This window comes from Salmo salar, chromosome ssa28, assembly GCF_905237065.1.
Source record: "Salmo salar chromosome ssa28, Ssal_v3.1, whole genome shotgun sequence".
Classification (NCBI taxonomy): Eukaryota; Metazoa; Chordata; class Actinopteri; order Salmoniformes; family Salmonidae; genus Salmo; species Salmo salar.
In genome coordinates this window covers 39,754,637-39,774,486 of record NC_059469.1, presented here as the reverse complement: position 1 = coordinate 39,774,486, position 19,850 = coordinate 39,754,637, and the positions used below count along the sequence as shown (strand labels likewise).

General features: G+C 41.2%; 1 protein-coding gene across 1 annotated transcript in view; it reads left to right on the top strand.

Annotated features, from left to right (window-relative positions):
* The window catches only part of LOC106589993 (uncharacterized), a 41,541-nt gene that overhangs the window by 9,923 nt on the left and 11,768 nt on the right, over positions 1 to 19,850 (top strand). The window contains exons 4-7 of the mRNA XM_014180472.2: positions 2,376 to 2,481; positions 17,824 to 17,982; positions 18,285 to 18,405; positions 18,512 to 18,564. Coding sequence (XP_014035947.2) covers positions 2,376 to 2,481; positions 17,824 to 17,982; positions 18,285 to 18,405; positions 18,512 to 18,564 — 439 coding nt within the window. The remainder of the gene's footprint in view (positions 1 to 2,375; positions 2,482 to 17,823; positions 17,983 to 18,284; positions 18,406 to 18,511; positions 18,565 to 19,850) is intronic.

Here is a 19,850-nt window from a genome sequence, read left to right as displayed (position 1 = left end):
CATATTACAGCTTTATTTCTAAAATTGATTGATGAGAGGAAAAATGTATTCAATCTACTCACAACACCCCATAATGACAAAACACTGAAATATCACACTTACATAAGTATTCAGACCCTTGGCTCAGGTACATCCTGTTTCCATTGATCATCCTTGAGATGCTTCTACAACTCGGTTGGAGTCCACCTGTGGTAAATTCAATTGATTGGACATGATTTGGAAAGGCACACACCTGTCTATGTAAGGTCCCACAGATGACAGTGCATGTCAGAGGAAAAACCAAGCCATGGAGGTCGAAGGAATTGTCCGTAGAGCTCAGAGACAGGATTGTGTCAAGGCACAGATCTGGGGAAGGGTACCACCAAATGTCTGCAGCATTGAAGGTCCCCAAGAACACAGTGGCCTCCATCATTCTCTCTTAAATGGAAGAAGTTTGGAACCACAAAGACTCTTCCTAGAGCTGGCCGCCCGGCCAATCTGGGCAATCAGAGGAGAAGGGACTTGGTCAGGGAAGTGACCAAGAACCCGATGGTCACTCTGACAGGGCTCCAGAGTTCCTCTGTGGAGATGGGAGAACCTTCCAGAAGGATGACCATCTCTGCAGCACTCCACCAATCAGGCCTTCATGGTGGAATGGCCAGATGGAAGCCAGTCCTCAGTAAAAGGCACATGACAGTCCGCTTGGAGTTTGCCAAAAAGCACCTAAAGGACTCTCAGACCAGGAGAAACAAGATTCTCTGGTCTGATGAAACCAAGATTGAACTATTTTCCTGAATGCCAAGCGTCACGTCTGGAGGAATCCCGGCACCATCCCTACGATGAAGCATGGTGGTGGCAGCATCACGCTGTGGGGATGTTTTTCAGCGGCAGGGACTGGGAGACTAGTCAGGATCAAGGCAAAAGATGAATGGAGCAAAGTACAGAGAGATCCTTGATGAAAACCTGCTCCAGAGCGTTCAGGACCTCAGACTGGGGTGAAGGTTCACCTTCCAACAAGACAACGACCCTAAGCACTCAGCCAAGACAACGCAGGAGTGGCTTCGGAGCCCGGACTTGAATCCGATTGAACATCTCTGGAGAGACCTGAAAATAGCTGTGCAGCGACGCTCCCCATCCAACTTGACATAAATTGAGAGATCTGCAGAGAATAATGGGTTACTCTCAAAATACAGGTGTGCCAAGTTTGTAGTGTCAATCCCAAGAAGATGTCGAGGCTGTAATCGCTGCCAAAGGTGCTTCAGTGATATTGTGATATTTCAGTTTGTTTGTTTTTTATTGTATTGTGTGTAGGGTGATGAGGGAAAATGTTTTATTTAATCAATTTCAAGAATAAGGCTGTAACGTAACTAAATGTGGAAAAAGTAAAGCTGTCTGAATACTTTCCAAATTCACTGTACACACACACACACACAGGCATTGTTAAAGGCTAGCGGTAGGTCATTAGTAAAAATCGCAATCAGTAATGGGCAAAGACAGCTGCCTTGCAGAATACCACACTCGACATTGGCTCCCATTAAATGAAACCCTCAGTGTTCTATTAAATCAATATCGAGGATGAAAAGCCATAACACATACGTTTTTCCACTAGCAGATTATGGTCAATAACATCAAAGGCTCCACTGTAGTCTAACAAGTACAGCTTCCACAATCTTCCTATTATGAATTTATTTCAGCCAATCATTTGTCTCAGTCTCAAGTACATGTTGACTTGCTGAAAGTCTCTGGTCAAACACAAATCTTTCCCAAAAGTTTGCTAAGAGCCGGCAGTAGTCGGGGGAAATATTCTCGGGGGAAATATTCTCTCAGCCTCATTGCAAAATGTGTAGAATAGCAGACAATTAGCTTTAAAAATGCATAATTCTCTCAGCCTCATTGTAAAATGTGTAGAATAACATGATATTAGCAATAAAACTGCACACTTTTCTCTCTGCCCCATGGAACTATGTTTAGATTTGTAGGGAATTATCATAAAAAACGCAAAATTATCTCAGCCTCATGGCAAAATATGTAGAATAGCATGAGATTATCTCTAAAACTGTGATTTTTTTTCTCTCTCTTTGCCCCATTTTTCCAATAGTTCAGTCTTCCTTCTTTCTGTCTTCCTGCCTAAATATTCTTGTCACTGTTCGGTGTGACGTTGTAAATTGCAAAGTAACAATGTAAGAAGTCTGCAAAGTTTGTCATCAGAAAACCTCAGGAACGCTACCCCTCTCTCGCGCCATTTATTTTTGTTGAAATGGAATTGACATTTTAACTGTGTGTGTGTGTGTGTGTGTGTGTGTGTGTGTGTGTGTGTGTGTGTGTGTGTGTGTGTGTGTGTGTGTGTGTGTGTGTGTGTGTGTGTGTGTGTGTGTGTGTGTGTGTGTGGGGTATAGAATTCGGACAGACAGAGGGGTAAACCTCTAGGAGAGTTGAACACAGAAGAAGTCTGCCGGTGGTTCAGCACTATCGGCCTTCAGAAGAGACTCCAGTTCATCAGAGGTAACACCCTTTCATCATGTCCCTCCTCGATTTGATCCGCTGAACAAACCATGTCATCTCTGAAAGTATTTACATCTCAGTAGGAAATAGATGCTGAATTAATGAGTACATGTGTCTGATCTTAAGGATATGGATTTTTTTTAATTTTTTTATTACATACCCAAATTTAACTGCCTGTAGCTCAGGCCCTGAAGCAAGGATATGCATATTATTGGTACCATTTGAAAGGAAACACTTTGAAGTTTGTGGAAATGTGGAAATTCGACACCTGCATTGCTTGCTGTTTGGGGGGTTTTAGGCTGGGTTTCTGTACAGCACTTTGAGATATCAGCTGATGTAAGAAGAGCTATATAAATACATTTAATTTGATTTTGAATGTAGGATAATATAACACAATAGTAAAAGATAATACAAAGAAAAAACCAACCATTCTTTTGTATTTTTTTTGTACCATCTTTGAAATAAATGCAAGAGAAAGGCCATAAAGTATTATTCCAGACCAGCTGCAATTTAGATTTTGGCCACTAGCCCTATAGGTCTTGTTACTGCAACAGTCAAATGTACAACAATGTATCTGAAATGCAGCAATACACATCAACAACTGTTGTTTTATAAAGCTTTATAACATCCTCTTTGGGAAAGGCGTGCCGTTAGCGGTGAAATTGCAGAGCGCCAAATTCAAATGAAATTACTATAAATATTTAACTTTCATAAAATCACAAGTGTAAAAATCAAAATAAAGCTTAACTTGTTGTTAATCCAGCCGCTGTGTCAGATTTCAAAAAGGCTTTACGGCAAAAGCAAACCATGCGATTATCTGAGGACAGCGCCCCGCATACAAACATATGAAAAACATGTTTCAACCAGGCAGGTGCGACACGGAAGTCAGAAATAGCGATATAATAAATGCCTTACCTTTGATGATCTTCTTCTGTTGGCACTCCAAAAGGTCCCAGATACGTCACAAATGGTCCTTTTGTTCGATAATGTCCTTCTTTATATCCATAAAAACTCAGTTTAGCTGGCGCGCTTCAGTCAATAATCCATCTAGTTTCCCTCCATCAAAATGCATACAAAATGAATCCCAAACGTTACTAATAAACTTTTCCAAACAAGTCAAACAATGTTTATAATCAAACCTTAGGTATCCTAATACTCAAATAAACAGAGAATAGTAGGTTCATTAAAGGAGATAAATAAGAAAGAACGCGCTTTCCTCCACGTGCTTGGAAACACTACAGCCAAAATGGGAGCCACTTAGAGAAACTACAATTTCTGGCTCATTTTTCCAAAAACCAGCCTGAAACTCTTTCTAAAGACTGTTGACATCTAGTGGAAGCCCTAGGAACTGCAATCTGGGAGGACTTCGCCTTATAATAAAAGTGACAGCCATTGAAAACAGTGGTAGGCTGAATTTGTTTTTTTGGGGAGGGGGGGGTGGTTTGTCCTCGGGGTTTCGCCTGCCATATCAGTTCTGTTATACTCACAGACATAATATTAACAGTTTTAAAAACTTCAGAGTGTTTTCTATCCAAATCTATATGCATAATCCTAGCTTCTGGGCCTGAGTAACAGGCAGTTTACTTTGGGCACGCTTTTCATCCGGACGTGAAAATATTGCCCCCTATCCCAAAGCAGTTTTAACACAAGACAGATATTGGTCTCCACTACGACATACAGGTGTCAAATGTGTCCGAAATGCATCAGTCCAGTAGGCCACACCTAAACTATAGTCTACTGTAGCCTATCAGAACTAATACACCTAAACTACAGCCTACTGTAATCTATCAGAACTAATACACCTAAACTACATTCTACTGTAGCCTATCATAACTAATACACCTAAACTACAGTCTACTGTAACCTACTGTAACCTATCAGAACTAATACACCTAAACTACAGTCTACTGTAACCTATCAGAACTAATACACCTAAACTACAGTCTACTGTAGCCCATCATAACTAATACACCTAAACTATAGTCTACTGTAACCTACTGTAACCTATCATAACTAATACACCTAAACTATAGTCTACTGTAGCCTATCATAACTAATACACCTAAACTACAGTCTACTGTAACCTATCAGAACTAATACACATAAACTATAGTCTACTGTAGCCTATCAGAACTAATACACCTAAACTACAGTCTACTATAACCTACTGTAACCTATCATAACTAATACACCTAAACTACAGTCTACTGTAACCTACTGTAACCTATCAGAACTAATACACCTAAACTACAGTCTACTGTAACCTACTGTAGCCTATCATAACTAATACACCTAAACTACAGTCTACTGTAACCTACTGTAACCTATCATAACTAATACACCTAAACTATAGTCTACTGTAGCCTATCAGAACTAATACACCTAAACTACAGTCTACTGTAACCTATCAGAACTAATACACCTAAACTACAGTCTACTGTAACCTATCATAACTAATACACCTAAACTACAGTCTACTGTAACCTACTGTAACCTATCAGAACTAATACACCTAAACTACAGTCTACTGTAACCTACTGTAACCTATCATAACTAATACACCTAAACTACAGTCTACTGTAGCCTACTGTAACCTATCAGAACTAATACACCTAAACTACAGTCTACTCTAGCCTATCAGAACTAATACATCTAAACTACAGTCTACTGTAACCTATCAGAACTAATACACCTAAACTACAGTCTACTGTAACCTACTGTAATCTATCATAACTAATACACCTAAACTACAGTCTACTGTAGCCTATCAGAACTAATACACCTAAACTACAGTCTACTGTAACCTATCAGAACTAATACACCTAAACTACAGTCTACTGTAACCTACTGTAACCTATCATAACTAATACAGCTAAACTACAGTCTACTGTAGCCTATCAGAACTAATACACCTAATCTACAGTCTACTGTAACCTACTGTAACCTATCATAACTAATACACCTAAACTACAGTCTACTGTAGCCTATCAGAACTAATACACCTAAACTACAGTCTACTGTAACCTACAGTAACCTATCATAACTAATACACCTAAACTACAGTCTACTGTAATCTATCAGAACTAATACACCTAAACTATAGTCTACTGTAACCTACTGTAATCTATCAGAACTAATACACCTAAACTACAGTCTACTGTAACCTATCAGAACTAATAAACCTAAACTACAGTCTACTGTAATCTATCAGAACTAATACACCTAAACTACAGTCTACTGTAGCCTATCATAACTAATACACTTAAACTACAGTCTACTGTAACCTACTGTAACCTATCATAACTAATACACCTAAACTATAGTCTACTGTAGCCTATCAGAACTAATACACCTAAACTACAGTCTACTGTAACCTATCATAACTAATACACCTAAACTACAGTCAACTGTAACCTATCAGAACTAATACACCTAAACTATAGTCTACTGTCACCTATCAGAACTAATACACCTAATCTACAGTCTACTGTAGCCCATCATAACTAATACACCTAAACTACAGTCTACTGTAACCTACTGTAACCTATCAGAACTAATACACCTAAACTACAGTCTACTGTAACCTATCAGAACTAATACACCTAAACTACAGTCTACTGTAACCTATCATAACTAATACACCTAAACTAAAGTCTACTGTAACCTATCATAACTAATACACCTAAACTACAGTCTACTGTAACCTATCATAACTAATACACCTAAACTACAGTCTACTGTAACCTACTGTAGCCTATCAGAACTAATACACCTAAACTACAGTCTACTGTAACCTATCAGAACTAATACACCTAAACTACAGTCTACTGTAACCTATCAGAACTAATACACCTAAACTAAAGTCTACTGTAACCTACTGTAACCTATCAGAACTAATACACCTAAACTACAGTCTACTGTAACCTATCAGAACTAATACACCTAAACTACAGTCTACTGTAACCTATCAGAACTAATACACCTAAACTAAAGTCTACTGTAACCTATCATAACTAATACACCTAAACTACAGTCTACTGTAACCTATCAGAACTAATACACCTAAACTACAGTCTACTGTAACCTATCATAACTAATACACCTAAACTACAGTCTACTGTAACCTATCAGAACTAATACACCTAAACTACAGTCTACTGTAACCTATCATAACTAATACACCTAAACTACAGTCTACTGTAACCTATCATAACTAATACACCTAAACTACAGTCTACTGTAACCTACTGTAATCTATCAGAACTAATACACCTAAACTACAGTCTACTGTAACCTACTGTAGCCTATCAGAACTAATACACCTAAACTACAGTCTAATCACACATAGGGCCTATATTATCAGATGGAGAGACAAGACGATGTTGAGAATAGTGAACGGAATTAAGCACAATGGCACATGAAAGAGAGCGACTCTGACGCCCCGTGTGGCTCAGTTGGTAGAGCATGGTGTTTGCAGCGCCAGGGTTGTGGGTTCGATTCCCACGGGGGACCAGTACGGGAAAAAAATGTATGAAATGTATGCATTCACTACTGTAAGTCGCTCTGGATAAGAGCGTCTGCTAAAATGACTAAAAAATGTAAAATGTAAAACGTAAGTCTAGATACAAAAGGCTTCTTTTAACTGCTTCTACCCCCGAGCCGTAAGACTGCTGAACAGCTAATCAAAAGGCTGCCCCCCTTTCGTATTTACACTGCTACTACTCGCTGTTTATTATCTATGCCCCTACTTCCTACATGTACAAATTACCTCCACTAACCTATACACTTAGGGGCACGGGAATAAATAACTGTGTCGCTATTACTATTCAGGGATAAACCAACATTACAATGGAAATTAGACTACTGATTAGACTGAATTCCACCAGCAGATATACACTGAGTATTCACAACATTAGGAACGCCTTCCACAGGGACGCTGACCCATGTTGACTCCAATATACACTGAGTATTCACAACATTAGGAACGACTTCCACAGGGATGCTGACCCATGTTGACTCCAATACACACTGAGTATTCACAACATTAGGAACGCCTTCCACAGGGACGCTGACCCATGTTGACTCCAATATACACTGAGTATTCACAACATTAGGAACGCCTTCCACAGGGACGCTGACCCATGTTGACTCCAATATACACTGAGTATTCACAACATTAGGAACGCCTTCCACAGGGACGCTGACCCATGTTGACTCCAATATACACGGAGTATTCACAACATTAGGAACGCCTTCCACAGGGACGCTGACCCATGTTGACTCCAATATACACTGAGTATTCACAACATTAGGAACGCCTTCCACAGGGATGCTGACCCATGTTGACTCCAATACACACTGAGTATTCACAACATTAGGAACGCCTTCCACAGGGACGCTGACCCATGTTGACTCCAATATACACTGAGTATTCACAACATTAGGAACGCCTTCCACAGGGACGCTGACCCATGTTGACTCCAATACACACTGAGTATTCACAACATTAGGAACGCCTTCCACAGGGACGCTGACCCATGTTGACTCCAATATACACTGAGTATTCACAACATTAGGAACGCCTTCCACAGGGACGCTGACCCATGTTGACTCCAATACACACTGAGTATTCACAACATTAGGAACGCCTTCCACAGGGACGCTGACCCATGTTGACTCCAATACACACTGAGTATTCACAACATTAGGAACGCCTTCCACAGGGACGCTGACCCATGTTGACTCCAACATACACTGAGTATTCACAACATTAGGAACGACTTCCACAGGGACGCTGACCCATGTTGACTCCAATACACACTGAGTATTCACAACATTAGGAACGCCTTCCACAGGGACGCTGACCCATGTTGACTCCAATACACACTGAGTATTCACAACATTAGGAACGCCTTCCACAGGGACGCTGACCCATGTTGACTCCAATACACACTGAGTATTCACAACATTAGGAACGCCTTCCACAGGGACGCTGACCCATGTTGACTCCAATATACACTGAGTATTCACAACATTAGGAACGCCTTCCACAGGGACGCTGACCCATGTTGACTCCAATATACACTGAGTATTCACAACATTAGGAACGCCTTCCACAGGGACGCTAATAGTTCCCCAATGAGTGTTTTAAATTGCCCAATCAGACCGTCCAATTGTAGTGCATTTTGCAATTGGTCCCAGCAATGAGGTGCATTAATAAAACTACAAGCGGATTTACCTAATTCGCTGGGGACCCGAGGGATCTCATGTTTTAAAAAAAAAAATTCTTTAATAACAATGAAGTTGTGTAAGTTGGAAGCTTTGTGTGGTAGGGCTTTGTAAACAAAAAGGGAATGATGAAGTGATCTACGGGACTTTAGTAAAGTTCAGCTGACCTTTTGATACAGGATGCAGCGATGCGTATTAAAACTGTCACCTGTGATTTAAAAACATTATGGTGCATTGGTAGACGGCATACAAAGGTTTAAGAGTAGTGACAACATAATCAAGAACTGGCAGGAAAAGATGACTGTACAATCTACTTCCTGCTATTTCGGGAGAGGAAAGATCTATTTCAAAAAACAAAAAAAATAAGTCCGCTTTAAATCTTATCTTTTTAACTAGCTCATCCGTAATGTTATTATTTTTTTTTTTAAACATTAAGTCTTTTTCAATCCAGATGCTCTGATATTTGTAGGCGGGAACCTGATCGATGGGAGAACCAACCGTTAAATAAATGTATAGCCAATTGCAGCTCTAACATAGCCTGGTATTGAAGTCAATGTACCAAGAGGAGGACGGAAGCTAGCTGTCCTCCGGCTACATCATGGCATCACCCTACAGAGTGATGTTGAGGCTACTGTAGACCTTCATTGCAAAACTGTGTGGTTTTAATAAATTATTTGGTGAGGTGAATATATTTAGTCGGGATAACCTTTTTATGTTTCACTATTTAAAAAAAATAAAATAATGAAATTCACTGAGTAGGATGGTCCTCCCCTTCCTCCTCTGAGGAGCCTCCACTGATGTCCTGGCCTAAAGCCTGACTGGTGAGCTAAAAGGACAACAGCTGAGAAATTACCAAGTGTTCAGAAAATATTTAGCTAAACATTAACGTATTAAGATCGCAGAGATCACCACCTTTTGTGGAGCGGGAGAACACCTAATAATAATAATAATATAAATAATAATAATAATACTGAATAATACCCAAGAAAATTGATCAATTTAAAATATGAGCCAAGGGCTCCACAATCAGAGGTGCAGCAAACCATAGAAGACAAGGGTCAAGCATGTCTGGACTTTTAAACATCTGTAACAAATCACAGCATACAAAAGTTCCCTAGTGACTTCCTAGTGAGTTCCTAGTGACTTCCTAGTGACTTGACGAAGACAGAACACTGGGACACCATTTACAGAAGCAGGCAAGTCTGTGATTGAACAGCGGTGAGCGGTCTCTGATTGAACAGGGGTGAGCGGTCTGTGATGGAACAGGGGTGAGCAGTCTGTAATTGAACAGGGGTGAGCAGTCTGTAATTGAACAGGGGTGAGCAGTCTGTGATTAAACAGGGGTGAGCAGTCTGTGATTAAACAGGGGTGAGCAGTCTGTGATTGAACAGAGGTGAGCGGTCTGTGATTGAACAGGGGTGGCGGTCTGTGATTGAACAGGGGTGAGCAGTCTGTGATTGAACAGGGGTGAGCGGTCTGTGATTGAACAGCGGTGAGCAGTCTGTGATTGAACAGGGGTGAGCGGTCTGTGATTGAACAGGGGTGAGCGGTCTGTGATTGAACAGGGGTGAGCGGTCTGTGATTGAACAGGGGTGGGCGGTCTGTGATTGAACAGGGGTGGGCAAGTCTGTGATTGAACAGGGGTGAGCGGTCTGTGATTGAACAGGGGTGAGCGGTCTGTGATTGAACAGGGGTGGGCGGTCTGTGATTGAACAGGGGTGAGCAGTCTGTGATTGAACAGGGGTGAGCAGTCTGTGATTGAACAGGGGTGAGCAGTCTGTGATTGAACAGGGGTGAGCAGTCTGTGATTGAACAGGGGAGAGCAGTCTGTGATTGAACAGGGGTGAGCAGTCTGTGATTGAACAGGGGTGAGCAGTCTGTGATTGAACAGGGGTGAGCGGTCTGTGATTGAACAGGGGTGAGCGGTCTGTGATTGAACAGGGGTGGCGGTCTGTGATTGAACAGGGGTGAGCAGTCTGTGATTGAACAGGGGTGAGCGGTCTGTGATTGAACAGGGGTGAGCGGTCTGTGATTGAACAGGGGTGAGCGGTCTGTGATTGAACAGGGGTGAGCGGTCTGTGATTGAACAGGGGTGAGCGGTCTGTGATTGAACAGGGGTGAGCGGTCTGTGATTGAACAGGGGTGGGCAAGTCTGTGATTGAACAGGGGTGAGCGGTCTGTGATTGAACAGGGGTGAGCGGTCTGTGATTGAACAGGGGTGGGCGGTCTGTGATTGAACAGGGGTGGGCAAGTCTTGATTGAACAGGGGTGAGCGGTCTGTGATTGAACAGGGGTGAGCGGTCTGTGATTGAACAGGGGTGGGCGGTCTGTGATTGAACAGGGGTGGGCGGTCTGTGATTGAACAGGGGTGAGCAGTCGTGATTGAACAGGGGTGAGCAGTCTGTGATTGAACAGGGGTGAGCGGTCTGTGATTGAACAGGGGTGAGCGGTCCGTGATTGAACAGGGGTGAGCGGTCTGTGATTGAACAGGGGTGGGCAAGTCTGTGATTGAACAGGGGTGAGCGGTCTGTGATTGAACAGGGGTGAGCAGTCTGTGATTGAACAGGGGTGAGCAGTCTGTGATTGAACAGGGGTGAGCAGTCTGTGATTGAACAGGGGTGAGCGGTCTGTGATTGAACAGGGGTGAGCAGTCTGTGATTGAACAGGGGTGAGCAGTCTGTGATTGAACAGGGGTGAGCAGTCTGTGATTGAACAGGGGTGAGCGGTCTGTGATTGAACAGGGGTGAGCAGTCTGTGATTGAACAGGGGTGAGCAGTCTGTGATTGAACAGGGGTGAGCAGTCTGTGATTGAACAGGGGTGAGCGGTCTGTGATTGAACAGCACTCTTTTCAGAGTTGTCCTTATTCCTGCTATTTCTCCTGTAAGATAAATGGCCTACAGCAATAACATATTGGTTAAAAGCGTCAGTCATTTCAGTCTGATAGTCTGATAACTGGCCTGCTGTAATAACATGTCATTTCAGTCTGATAACTGGCCTGCTTTAATAACATGTCATTTCAGTCTGATAACTGGCCTGCTGTAATAAGATGTCATTTCAGTCTGATAGTCTGATAACTGGCCTGCTGTAATAACATGTCATTTCAGTCTGATAACTGGCCTGCTGTAATAACATGACATTTCAGTCTGATAACTGGCCTGCTGTAATAACATGTCATTTCAGTCTGATAACTGGCCTGCTGTAATAACATGTGATTTCGTAGTCTGATAACTGGCCTGCTGTAATAACATGTCATTTCAGTCTGATAACTGGCCTGCTGTAATAACATGACATTTCAGTCTGATAACTGGCCTGCTGTAATAACATGTCATTTCAGTCTGATAGTCTGATAACTGGCCTGCTGTAATAACATGACATTTCAGTCTGATAGTCTGATAACTGGCCTGCTGTAATAACATGTCATTTCAGTCTGATAACTGGCCTGCTGTAATAACATGTCATTTCAGTCTGATAGTCTGATAACTGGCCTGCTGTAATAACATGTCATTTCAGTCTGATAACTGGCCTGCTGTAATAACATTTCATTTCAGTCTGATAACTGGCCTGCTGTAATAACATGACATTTCAGTCTGATAGTCTGATAACTGGCCTGCTGTAATAACATGTCATTTCAGTCTGATAACTGGCCTGCTGTAATAACATGTCATTTCAGTCTGATAACTGGCCTGCTGTAATAACATGTCATTTCAGTCTGATAACTGGCCTGCTGTAATAACATGTCATTTCAGTCTGATAACTGGCCTGCTGTAATAACATGTCATTTCAGTCTGATAACTGGCCTGCTGTAATAACATGACATTTCAGTCTGATAGTCTGATAACTGGCCTGCTGTAATAACATGACATTTCAGTCTGATAGTCTGATAACTGGCCTGCTGTAATAACATGTCATTTCAGTCTGATAACTGGCCTGCTGTAATAACATGTCATTTCAGTCTGATAACTGGCCTGCTGTAATAACATGACATTTCAGTCTGATAGTCTGATAACTGGCCTGCTGTAATAACATGACATTTCAGTGTGATAGTCTGATAACTGGCCTGCTGTAATAGCATGTAATTTCAGTCTGATAACTGGCCTGCTGTAATAGCATGTAATTTCAGTCTGATAACTGGCCTGCTGTAATAACATGTCATTTCAGTCAGATAGTCTGATAACTGGCCTGCTGTAATAACATATAATTTCAGTCTGATAACTGGCATGCTGTAATAACATGTCATTTCAGTCTGATAACTGGCCTGCTGTAATAACATGTCATTTCAGTCTGATAACTGGCCTGCTGTAATAACATGTCATTTCAGTCTGATAGTCTGATAACTGGCCTGCTGTAATAACATGACATTTCAGTCTGATAGTCTGATAACTGGCCTGCTGTAATAACATGTCATTTCAGTCTGATAACTGGCCTGCTGTAATAACATGTAATTTCAGTGTGATAACTGGCCTGCTGTAATAGCATGTAATTTCAGTCTGATAACTGGCCTGCTGTAATAACATGTCATTTCAGTCTGATAACTAGCCTGCTGTAATAAAGATTTAGTCTGATAACTGGCCTGCTGTAATAACATGTCATTTCAGTCTGATAGTCTGATAACTGGCCTGCTGTAATAACATGACATTTCAGTCTGATAGTCTGATAACTGGCCTGCTGTAATAACATATAATTTCTGTCTGATAACTGGCCTGCTGTAATAACATGTCATTTCAGTCTGATAACTGGCCTGCTGTAATAACATGACATTTCAGTCTGATAGTCTGATAACTGGCCTGCTGTAATAACATGACATTTCAGTGTGAGAGTCTGATAACTGGCCTGCTGTAATAGCATGTCATTTCAGTCTGATAACTGGCCTGCTGTAATAACATCTAATTTCAGTCTGATAACTGGCCTGCTGTAATAACATGTCATTTCAGTCTGATAACTGGCCTGCTGTAATAACATCTAATTTCAGTCTGATAACTGGCCTGCTGTAATAACATGTCATTTCAGTCTGTTAACTGGCATGCTGTAATAACATGTAATTTCAGTCTGATAACTGGCCTGCTGTAATAACATGTCATTTCAGTCTGATAACTGGCCTGCTGTAATAACATGTCATTTCAGTCTGATAACTGGCCTGCTGTAATAACATGTCATTTCAGTCTGATAGTCTGATAACTGGCCTGCTGTAATAACATGACATTTCAGTCTGATAACTGGCCTGCTGTAATAACATGTCATTTCAGTCTGATAACTGGCCTGCTGTAATAACATGTAATTTCAGTGTGATAACTGGCCTGCTGTAATAGCATGTAATTTCAGTCTGATAACTGGCCTGCTGTAATAACATGTCATTTCAGTCTGATAACTAGCCTGCTGTAATAACATGTCATTTCAGTCTGATAACTGGCCTGCTGTAATAACATGTCATTTCGTCGTAGTCTGATAACTGGCCTGCTGTAATAACATGTAATTTCAGTCTGATAACTGGCCTGCTGTAATAACATGTCATTTCAGTCTGATAACTGGCCTGCTGTAATAACATGACATTTCAGTCTGATAGTCTGATAACTGGCCTGCTGCAATAACATGACATTTCAGTCTGATAACTGGCCTGCTGTAATAACATGTCATTTCAGTCTGATAACTGGCCTGCTGTAATAACATGACTAATTTCAGTCTGATAACTGGCCTGCTGTAATAACATGTCATTTCAGTCTGATAACTGGCCTGCTGTAATAACATGTCATTTCAGTCTGATAACTGGCCTGCTGTAATAACATCTAATTTCAGTCTGATAACTGGCCTGCTGTAATAACATGTAATTTCAGTCTGATAACTGGCCTGCTGTAATAACATGTCATTTCAGTCTGATAACTGGCCTGCTGTAATAACATGTCATTTCAGTCTGATAGTCTGATAACTGGCCTGCTGTAATAAGATGACATTTCAGTCTGATAGTCTGATAACTGGCCTGCTGTAATAACATGTCATTTCAGTCTGATAACTGGCCTGCTGTAATAACATGTCATTTCAGTCTGATAACTGGCCTGCTGTAATAACATGTCATTTCAGTCTGATAGTCTGATAACTGGCCTGCTGTAATAACATGACATTTCAGTCTGATAACTGGCCTGCTGTAATAACATGTCATTTTAGTCTGATAATTGGCCTGCTGTAATAAGATGTCATTTCAGTCTGATAACTGGCCTGCTGTAATAACATGACATTTCAGTCTGATAACTGGCCTGCTGTAATAACATGACATTTCAGTCTGATAACTGGCCTGCTGTAATAACATGTCATTTCAGTCTGATAGTCTGATAACTGGCCTGCTGTAATAACATGTCATTTCAGTCTGATAGTCTGATAACTGGCCTGCTGTAATAACATGTCATTTCAGTCTGATAACTGGCCTGCTGTAATAACATGACATTTCAGTCTGATAACTGGCCTGCTGTAATAACATGTAATTTCAGTCTGATAGTCTGATAACTGGCCTGCTGTAATAACATGACATTTCAGTCTGATAGTCTGATAACTGGCCTGCTGTAATAACATATAATTTCAGTCTGATAACTGGCCTGCTGTAATAACATGTCATTTCAGTCTGATAACTGGCCTGCTGTAATAACATGTAATTACAGTCTGATAACTGGCCTGCTGTAATAACATGTCATTTCAGTCTGATAGTCTGATAACTGGCCTGCTGTAATAACATGACATTTCAGTCTGATAGTCTGATAACTGGCCTGCTGTAATAACATGTCATTTCAGTCTGATAGTCTGATAACTGGCCTGCTGTAATAACATGACATTTCAGTCTGATAACTGGCCTGCTGTAATAACATGTCATTTCAGTCTGATAACTGGCCTGCTGTAATAACATGTCATTTCAGTCTGATAACTGGCCTGCTGTAATAACATGTCATTTCAGTCTGATAACTGGCCTGCTGTAATAACATGTCATTTCAGTCTGATAACTGGCCTGCTGTAATAACATGTCATTTCAGTCTGATAACTGGCCTGCTGTAATAACATGTCATTTCAGTCTGATAACTGGCCTTCTGTAATAACATGTCATTTCAGTCTGATAACTGGCCTGCTGTAAAAACATGACATTTCAGTCTGATAGTCTGATAACTGGCCTGCTGTAATAACATGTCATTTCAGTCTGATAACTGGCCTGCTGTAATAACATGACATTTCAGTCTGATAACTGGCCTGCTGTAATAACATGAAATTTCAGTCTGATAGTCTGATAACTGGCCTGCTGTAATAACATGTCATTTCAGTCTGATATAGAATCGTAGTTCAATAGAACCTCATTGGGCAGAGAGGTGTGGCTGCTTCTTTTCAGTGATTCATTATCCTTCCATAACGTTAAATAAATACAAACCCTTATCAATCTACACACAATACCCCATAATGACATCCCAGTACCCCATAATGACGTCACAATACCCCATAATGATGTCACAATACCCCATAATGACGTCCCAATACCCCATAATGACGTCCCAATACCCCATAATGACGTCCCAATACCCCATAATGACATCACAGTACCCCATAATGACATCCCAGTACCCCATAATGACGTCACAATACCCCATAATGACGTCACAGTACCCCATAATGACATCCCAGTACCCCATAATGACGTCACAATACCCCATAATGACGTCACAATACCCCATAATGACGTCCCAATACCCCATAATGACATCACAATACCCCATAATGACATCCCAATACCCCATAATGACGTCCCAATACCCCATAAGATTAAGCAAAACATTATTTTTGCAAATGTATTAAAAATAAAAAAGCATTTTTTTTTCACCTTTATTTAACCAGGTAGGCAAGTTGAGAACAAGTTCTCATTTACAACTGCAACCTGGCCAAGATAAAGCAAAGCAGTTCGACACATATAACAACACAGTTACACATGGAATAAACAAACATACAGTCAATAATACAGTAGAAAAATAAGTCTATATACAATGTGAGCAAATGAGGTGAGATAAGGGAGGTAAAGGCAAAAAAGACCATGGCAAAGTAAATACAATATAGAAAGTAAAACACTGGAATGGTAGATTTGTAGTGGAAGAAAGTGCAAAGTAGAAATAATGGGGTGCAAAGGAGCAAAATAAATAAATACAGTAGGTGAAGCGGTAGTTGTTTGGGCTAAATTATAGATGGGCTATGTACAGGTGCAGTGATCTGGGAGCTGCTCTGACAGCTGGTGCTTAAAGCTAGTGAGGGAGATAAGTGTTTCCAGTTTCAGAGATTTTTGTAGTTCGTTCCAGTCATTGGCAGCAGAGAACTGGAAGGAGAGGCGGCCAAAGGAGGAATTGGCCTTGGGGGTGACCAGAGAGATATACCTGCTGGAGCGCGTGCTACTTAAATACCTTATTTACATAAGTATTCAGACCCTTTGCTATGAGACTCAAAATTGAGCTCAGGTGCATCCTGTTTCCATTGATCATCCTTGAGATGTTTCTACAACTTGATTGGAGTCCACCTGTGGTAAATTCAATTGATTGGACATGATTTGGAAAGGCACACACCTGTCTATATAAGGTCCCACAGTTAACAGTACATGTCAGAACAGAAACCAAGCCATGAGGTCGAAGGAATTGTCCGTAGAGCTCCGAGACAGGATTATGTCGAGGCACAGATCTGGTGAAGGGTACCAAAAAATGTCTGCAGCGTTGAAGCAATTTGGAACCACCAAGACTCTTCCTAGAGCTGGCCGCCCGGCAAAACTAAGCAATCGGGGGAGAAGGGCCTTGGTCACGGAGGTGACCAAGAACCTGATAGTAACTCTGACAGAACTACTGTACTTTCAGTTTTAATGCCGACATATGAAGTTCTTGTTGTGGATTGAAAGCCTGCATTGTGTTGCTTTAATATTTAATGAAATTATTAGACTATTTGTTTTTACTTCTTGAAAACGTTGAAATAAATGAACTTGTGTGGCTAATGTAGGCTATAGGCTTTTAAAATTAATTTGAAAAATACGATCCGATGATGGAACTCCAAGGGAAAACTTGCAATGTATTCCAGGCTTAAGTCCGCTGAAGTTTTTACTGACCTTTGACCCTTGACAGAGGCAGAGCTATGTGGGGCTGATATAGCCTCCATAGACCTCAACACCCTCGATGTCCTTCACATCTCCAGCCTGCAGGAGAGAGAGCAGCTTTTGTCAGCCGTCTACAGAGAACTGCACCCACCATCCACAACCTCACAGAGACTGGACTTACTACTGGGTATGATAAATTAATCAGCTGATTAGTTGGTCAATCGATCAATTGGTTAATCGATTATAAGATCCATTCATCAATCAATCAATAAATCAATCAAACAATGATTGATCTTTATTGTTGAATGTGTTGTCTCAAATAGTATGTCATTCATCAGTAATACAAATAATGATTGATTTGGATTTCTATTGCGTTTTTTCCAGATTATCAAAGCGTTTTTCAATGTTACTCTGTCAATCCTCCGTCAAGTACTTCATACTGGATAACAAGCATTTCCTTTATAAGCAGTGTATTTTTCTTCCCTGTAGAAACCTTGGGTCCTAATAACGTAGAGAAATTCACAGCAGCATTAGTGAATATGAGCAAATCGAAGTCCTCTCCGCAAATAAGCTGCCTCAACATTAATCCAATGAATTCCTTCAAGTTCAAGTATGTATGTCTACCAATTATCAGGACTAACCCATAATTCTATTCTATATTGTAAATATATATTTCCTTTGTTTCTTTTGGTTGCTGCCTGTAATGGATGCCAAAGCCCTAACCCTTTGGTCCAGAGGAACTCTCAGCTGATGGAGACCACCATAAACGGTAATAACTGCATTTTGTTGATTTGTCAATGTTCATTTAACATCATACTGTACACTAGAGCAGATCACAGAGAGAGAATGATTTGTGATGTTCTCTCTACCGTATCAATCTACTGTATGTTGATGTCCTCTCTACTGTATCAATCTACTACAGTGAGGGAAAAAAAGTATTTGATCCCCTGCTGATTTTGTACGTTTGCCCACTGACAAAGAAATGATCAGTCTATAATTTTAATGGTTTATTTGAACAGTGAGAGACAGAATAACAACAACAAAATCCAGAAAAACTCATGTCAAAAATGTAATAAATTGATTTGCATTTTAATGAGGGAAATAAGTATTTGACCCCTCTGCAAAACATGACTTAGTACTTGGTGGCAAAAGCCTTGTTGGCAATCACAGAGGTCAGACGTTTCTTGTAGTTGGCCTCCAGCTTTGCACACATCTCAGGAGGGATTTTGTCCCACTCCTCTTTGCAGATCTTTTCCAAGTCATTAAGGTTTCGAGGCTGACGTTTGGCAACTCGAACCTTCAGCTCCGTCCACAGATTTTCTATGGGATTAAGGTCTGGAGACTGGCTAGGCCACTCCAGGACCTTAATGTGCTTCTTCTTGAGCCACTCCTTTGTTGCCTTGGCCGTGTGTTTTGGGTCATTGTCATGCTGGAATACCCATCCACGACACATTTTCAATGCCCTGGCTGAGGGAAGGAGGTTCTCACCCAAGATTTGACGGTACATGGCCCCGTCCATCATCCCTTTGATGCAGTGAAGTTGTCCTGTCCCCTTAGCAGAAAAACACCCCCAAAGCATAATGTTTCCACCTCCATGTTTGACGGTGGGGATGGTGTTCTTGGGGTCATAGGCAGCATTCCTCCTCCTCCAAACACGGCGAGCTGAGTTGATGCCAAAGAGCTCCATTTTGGTCTCATCTGACCACAACACTTTCACCCAGTTGTCCTCTGAATCATTCAGATGTTCATTGGCAAACTTCAGACGGGCATGTATATGTGCTTTCTTGAGCAGGGGGACCTTTCGGGCGCTGCAGGATTTCAGTCCTTCACGGCATAGTGTGTTACCAATTGTTTTCTTGGTGACTATGGTCCCAGCTGACTTGAGATCATTGACGAGATCATTGACAAGATCCTCCCGTGTAGTTCTGGGCTGATTCCTCACCGTTCTCATGATCATTGCAACTCCACGAGGTGAGATCTTGCATGGAGCCCCAGGCTGAGGGAGATTGACAGTTCTTTTGTGTTTCTTCCATTTGCGAATAATCGCACCAACTG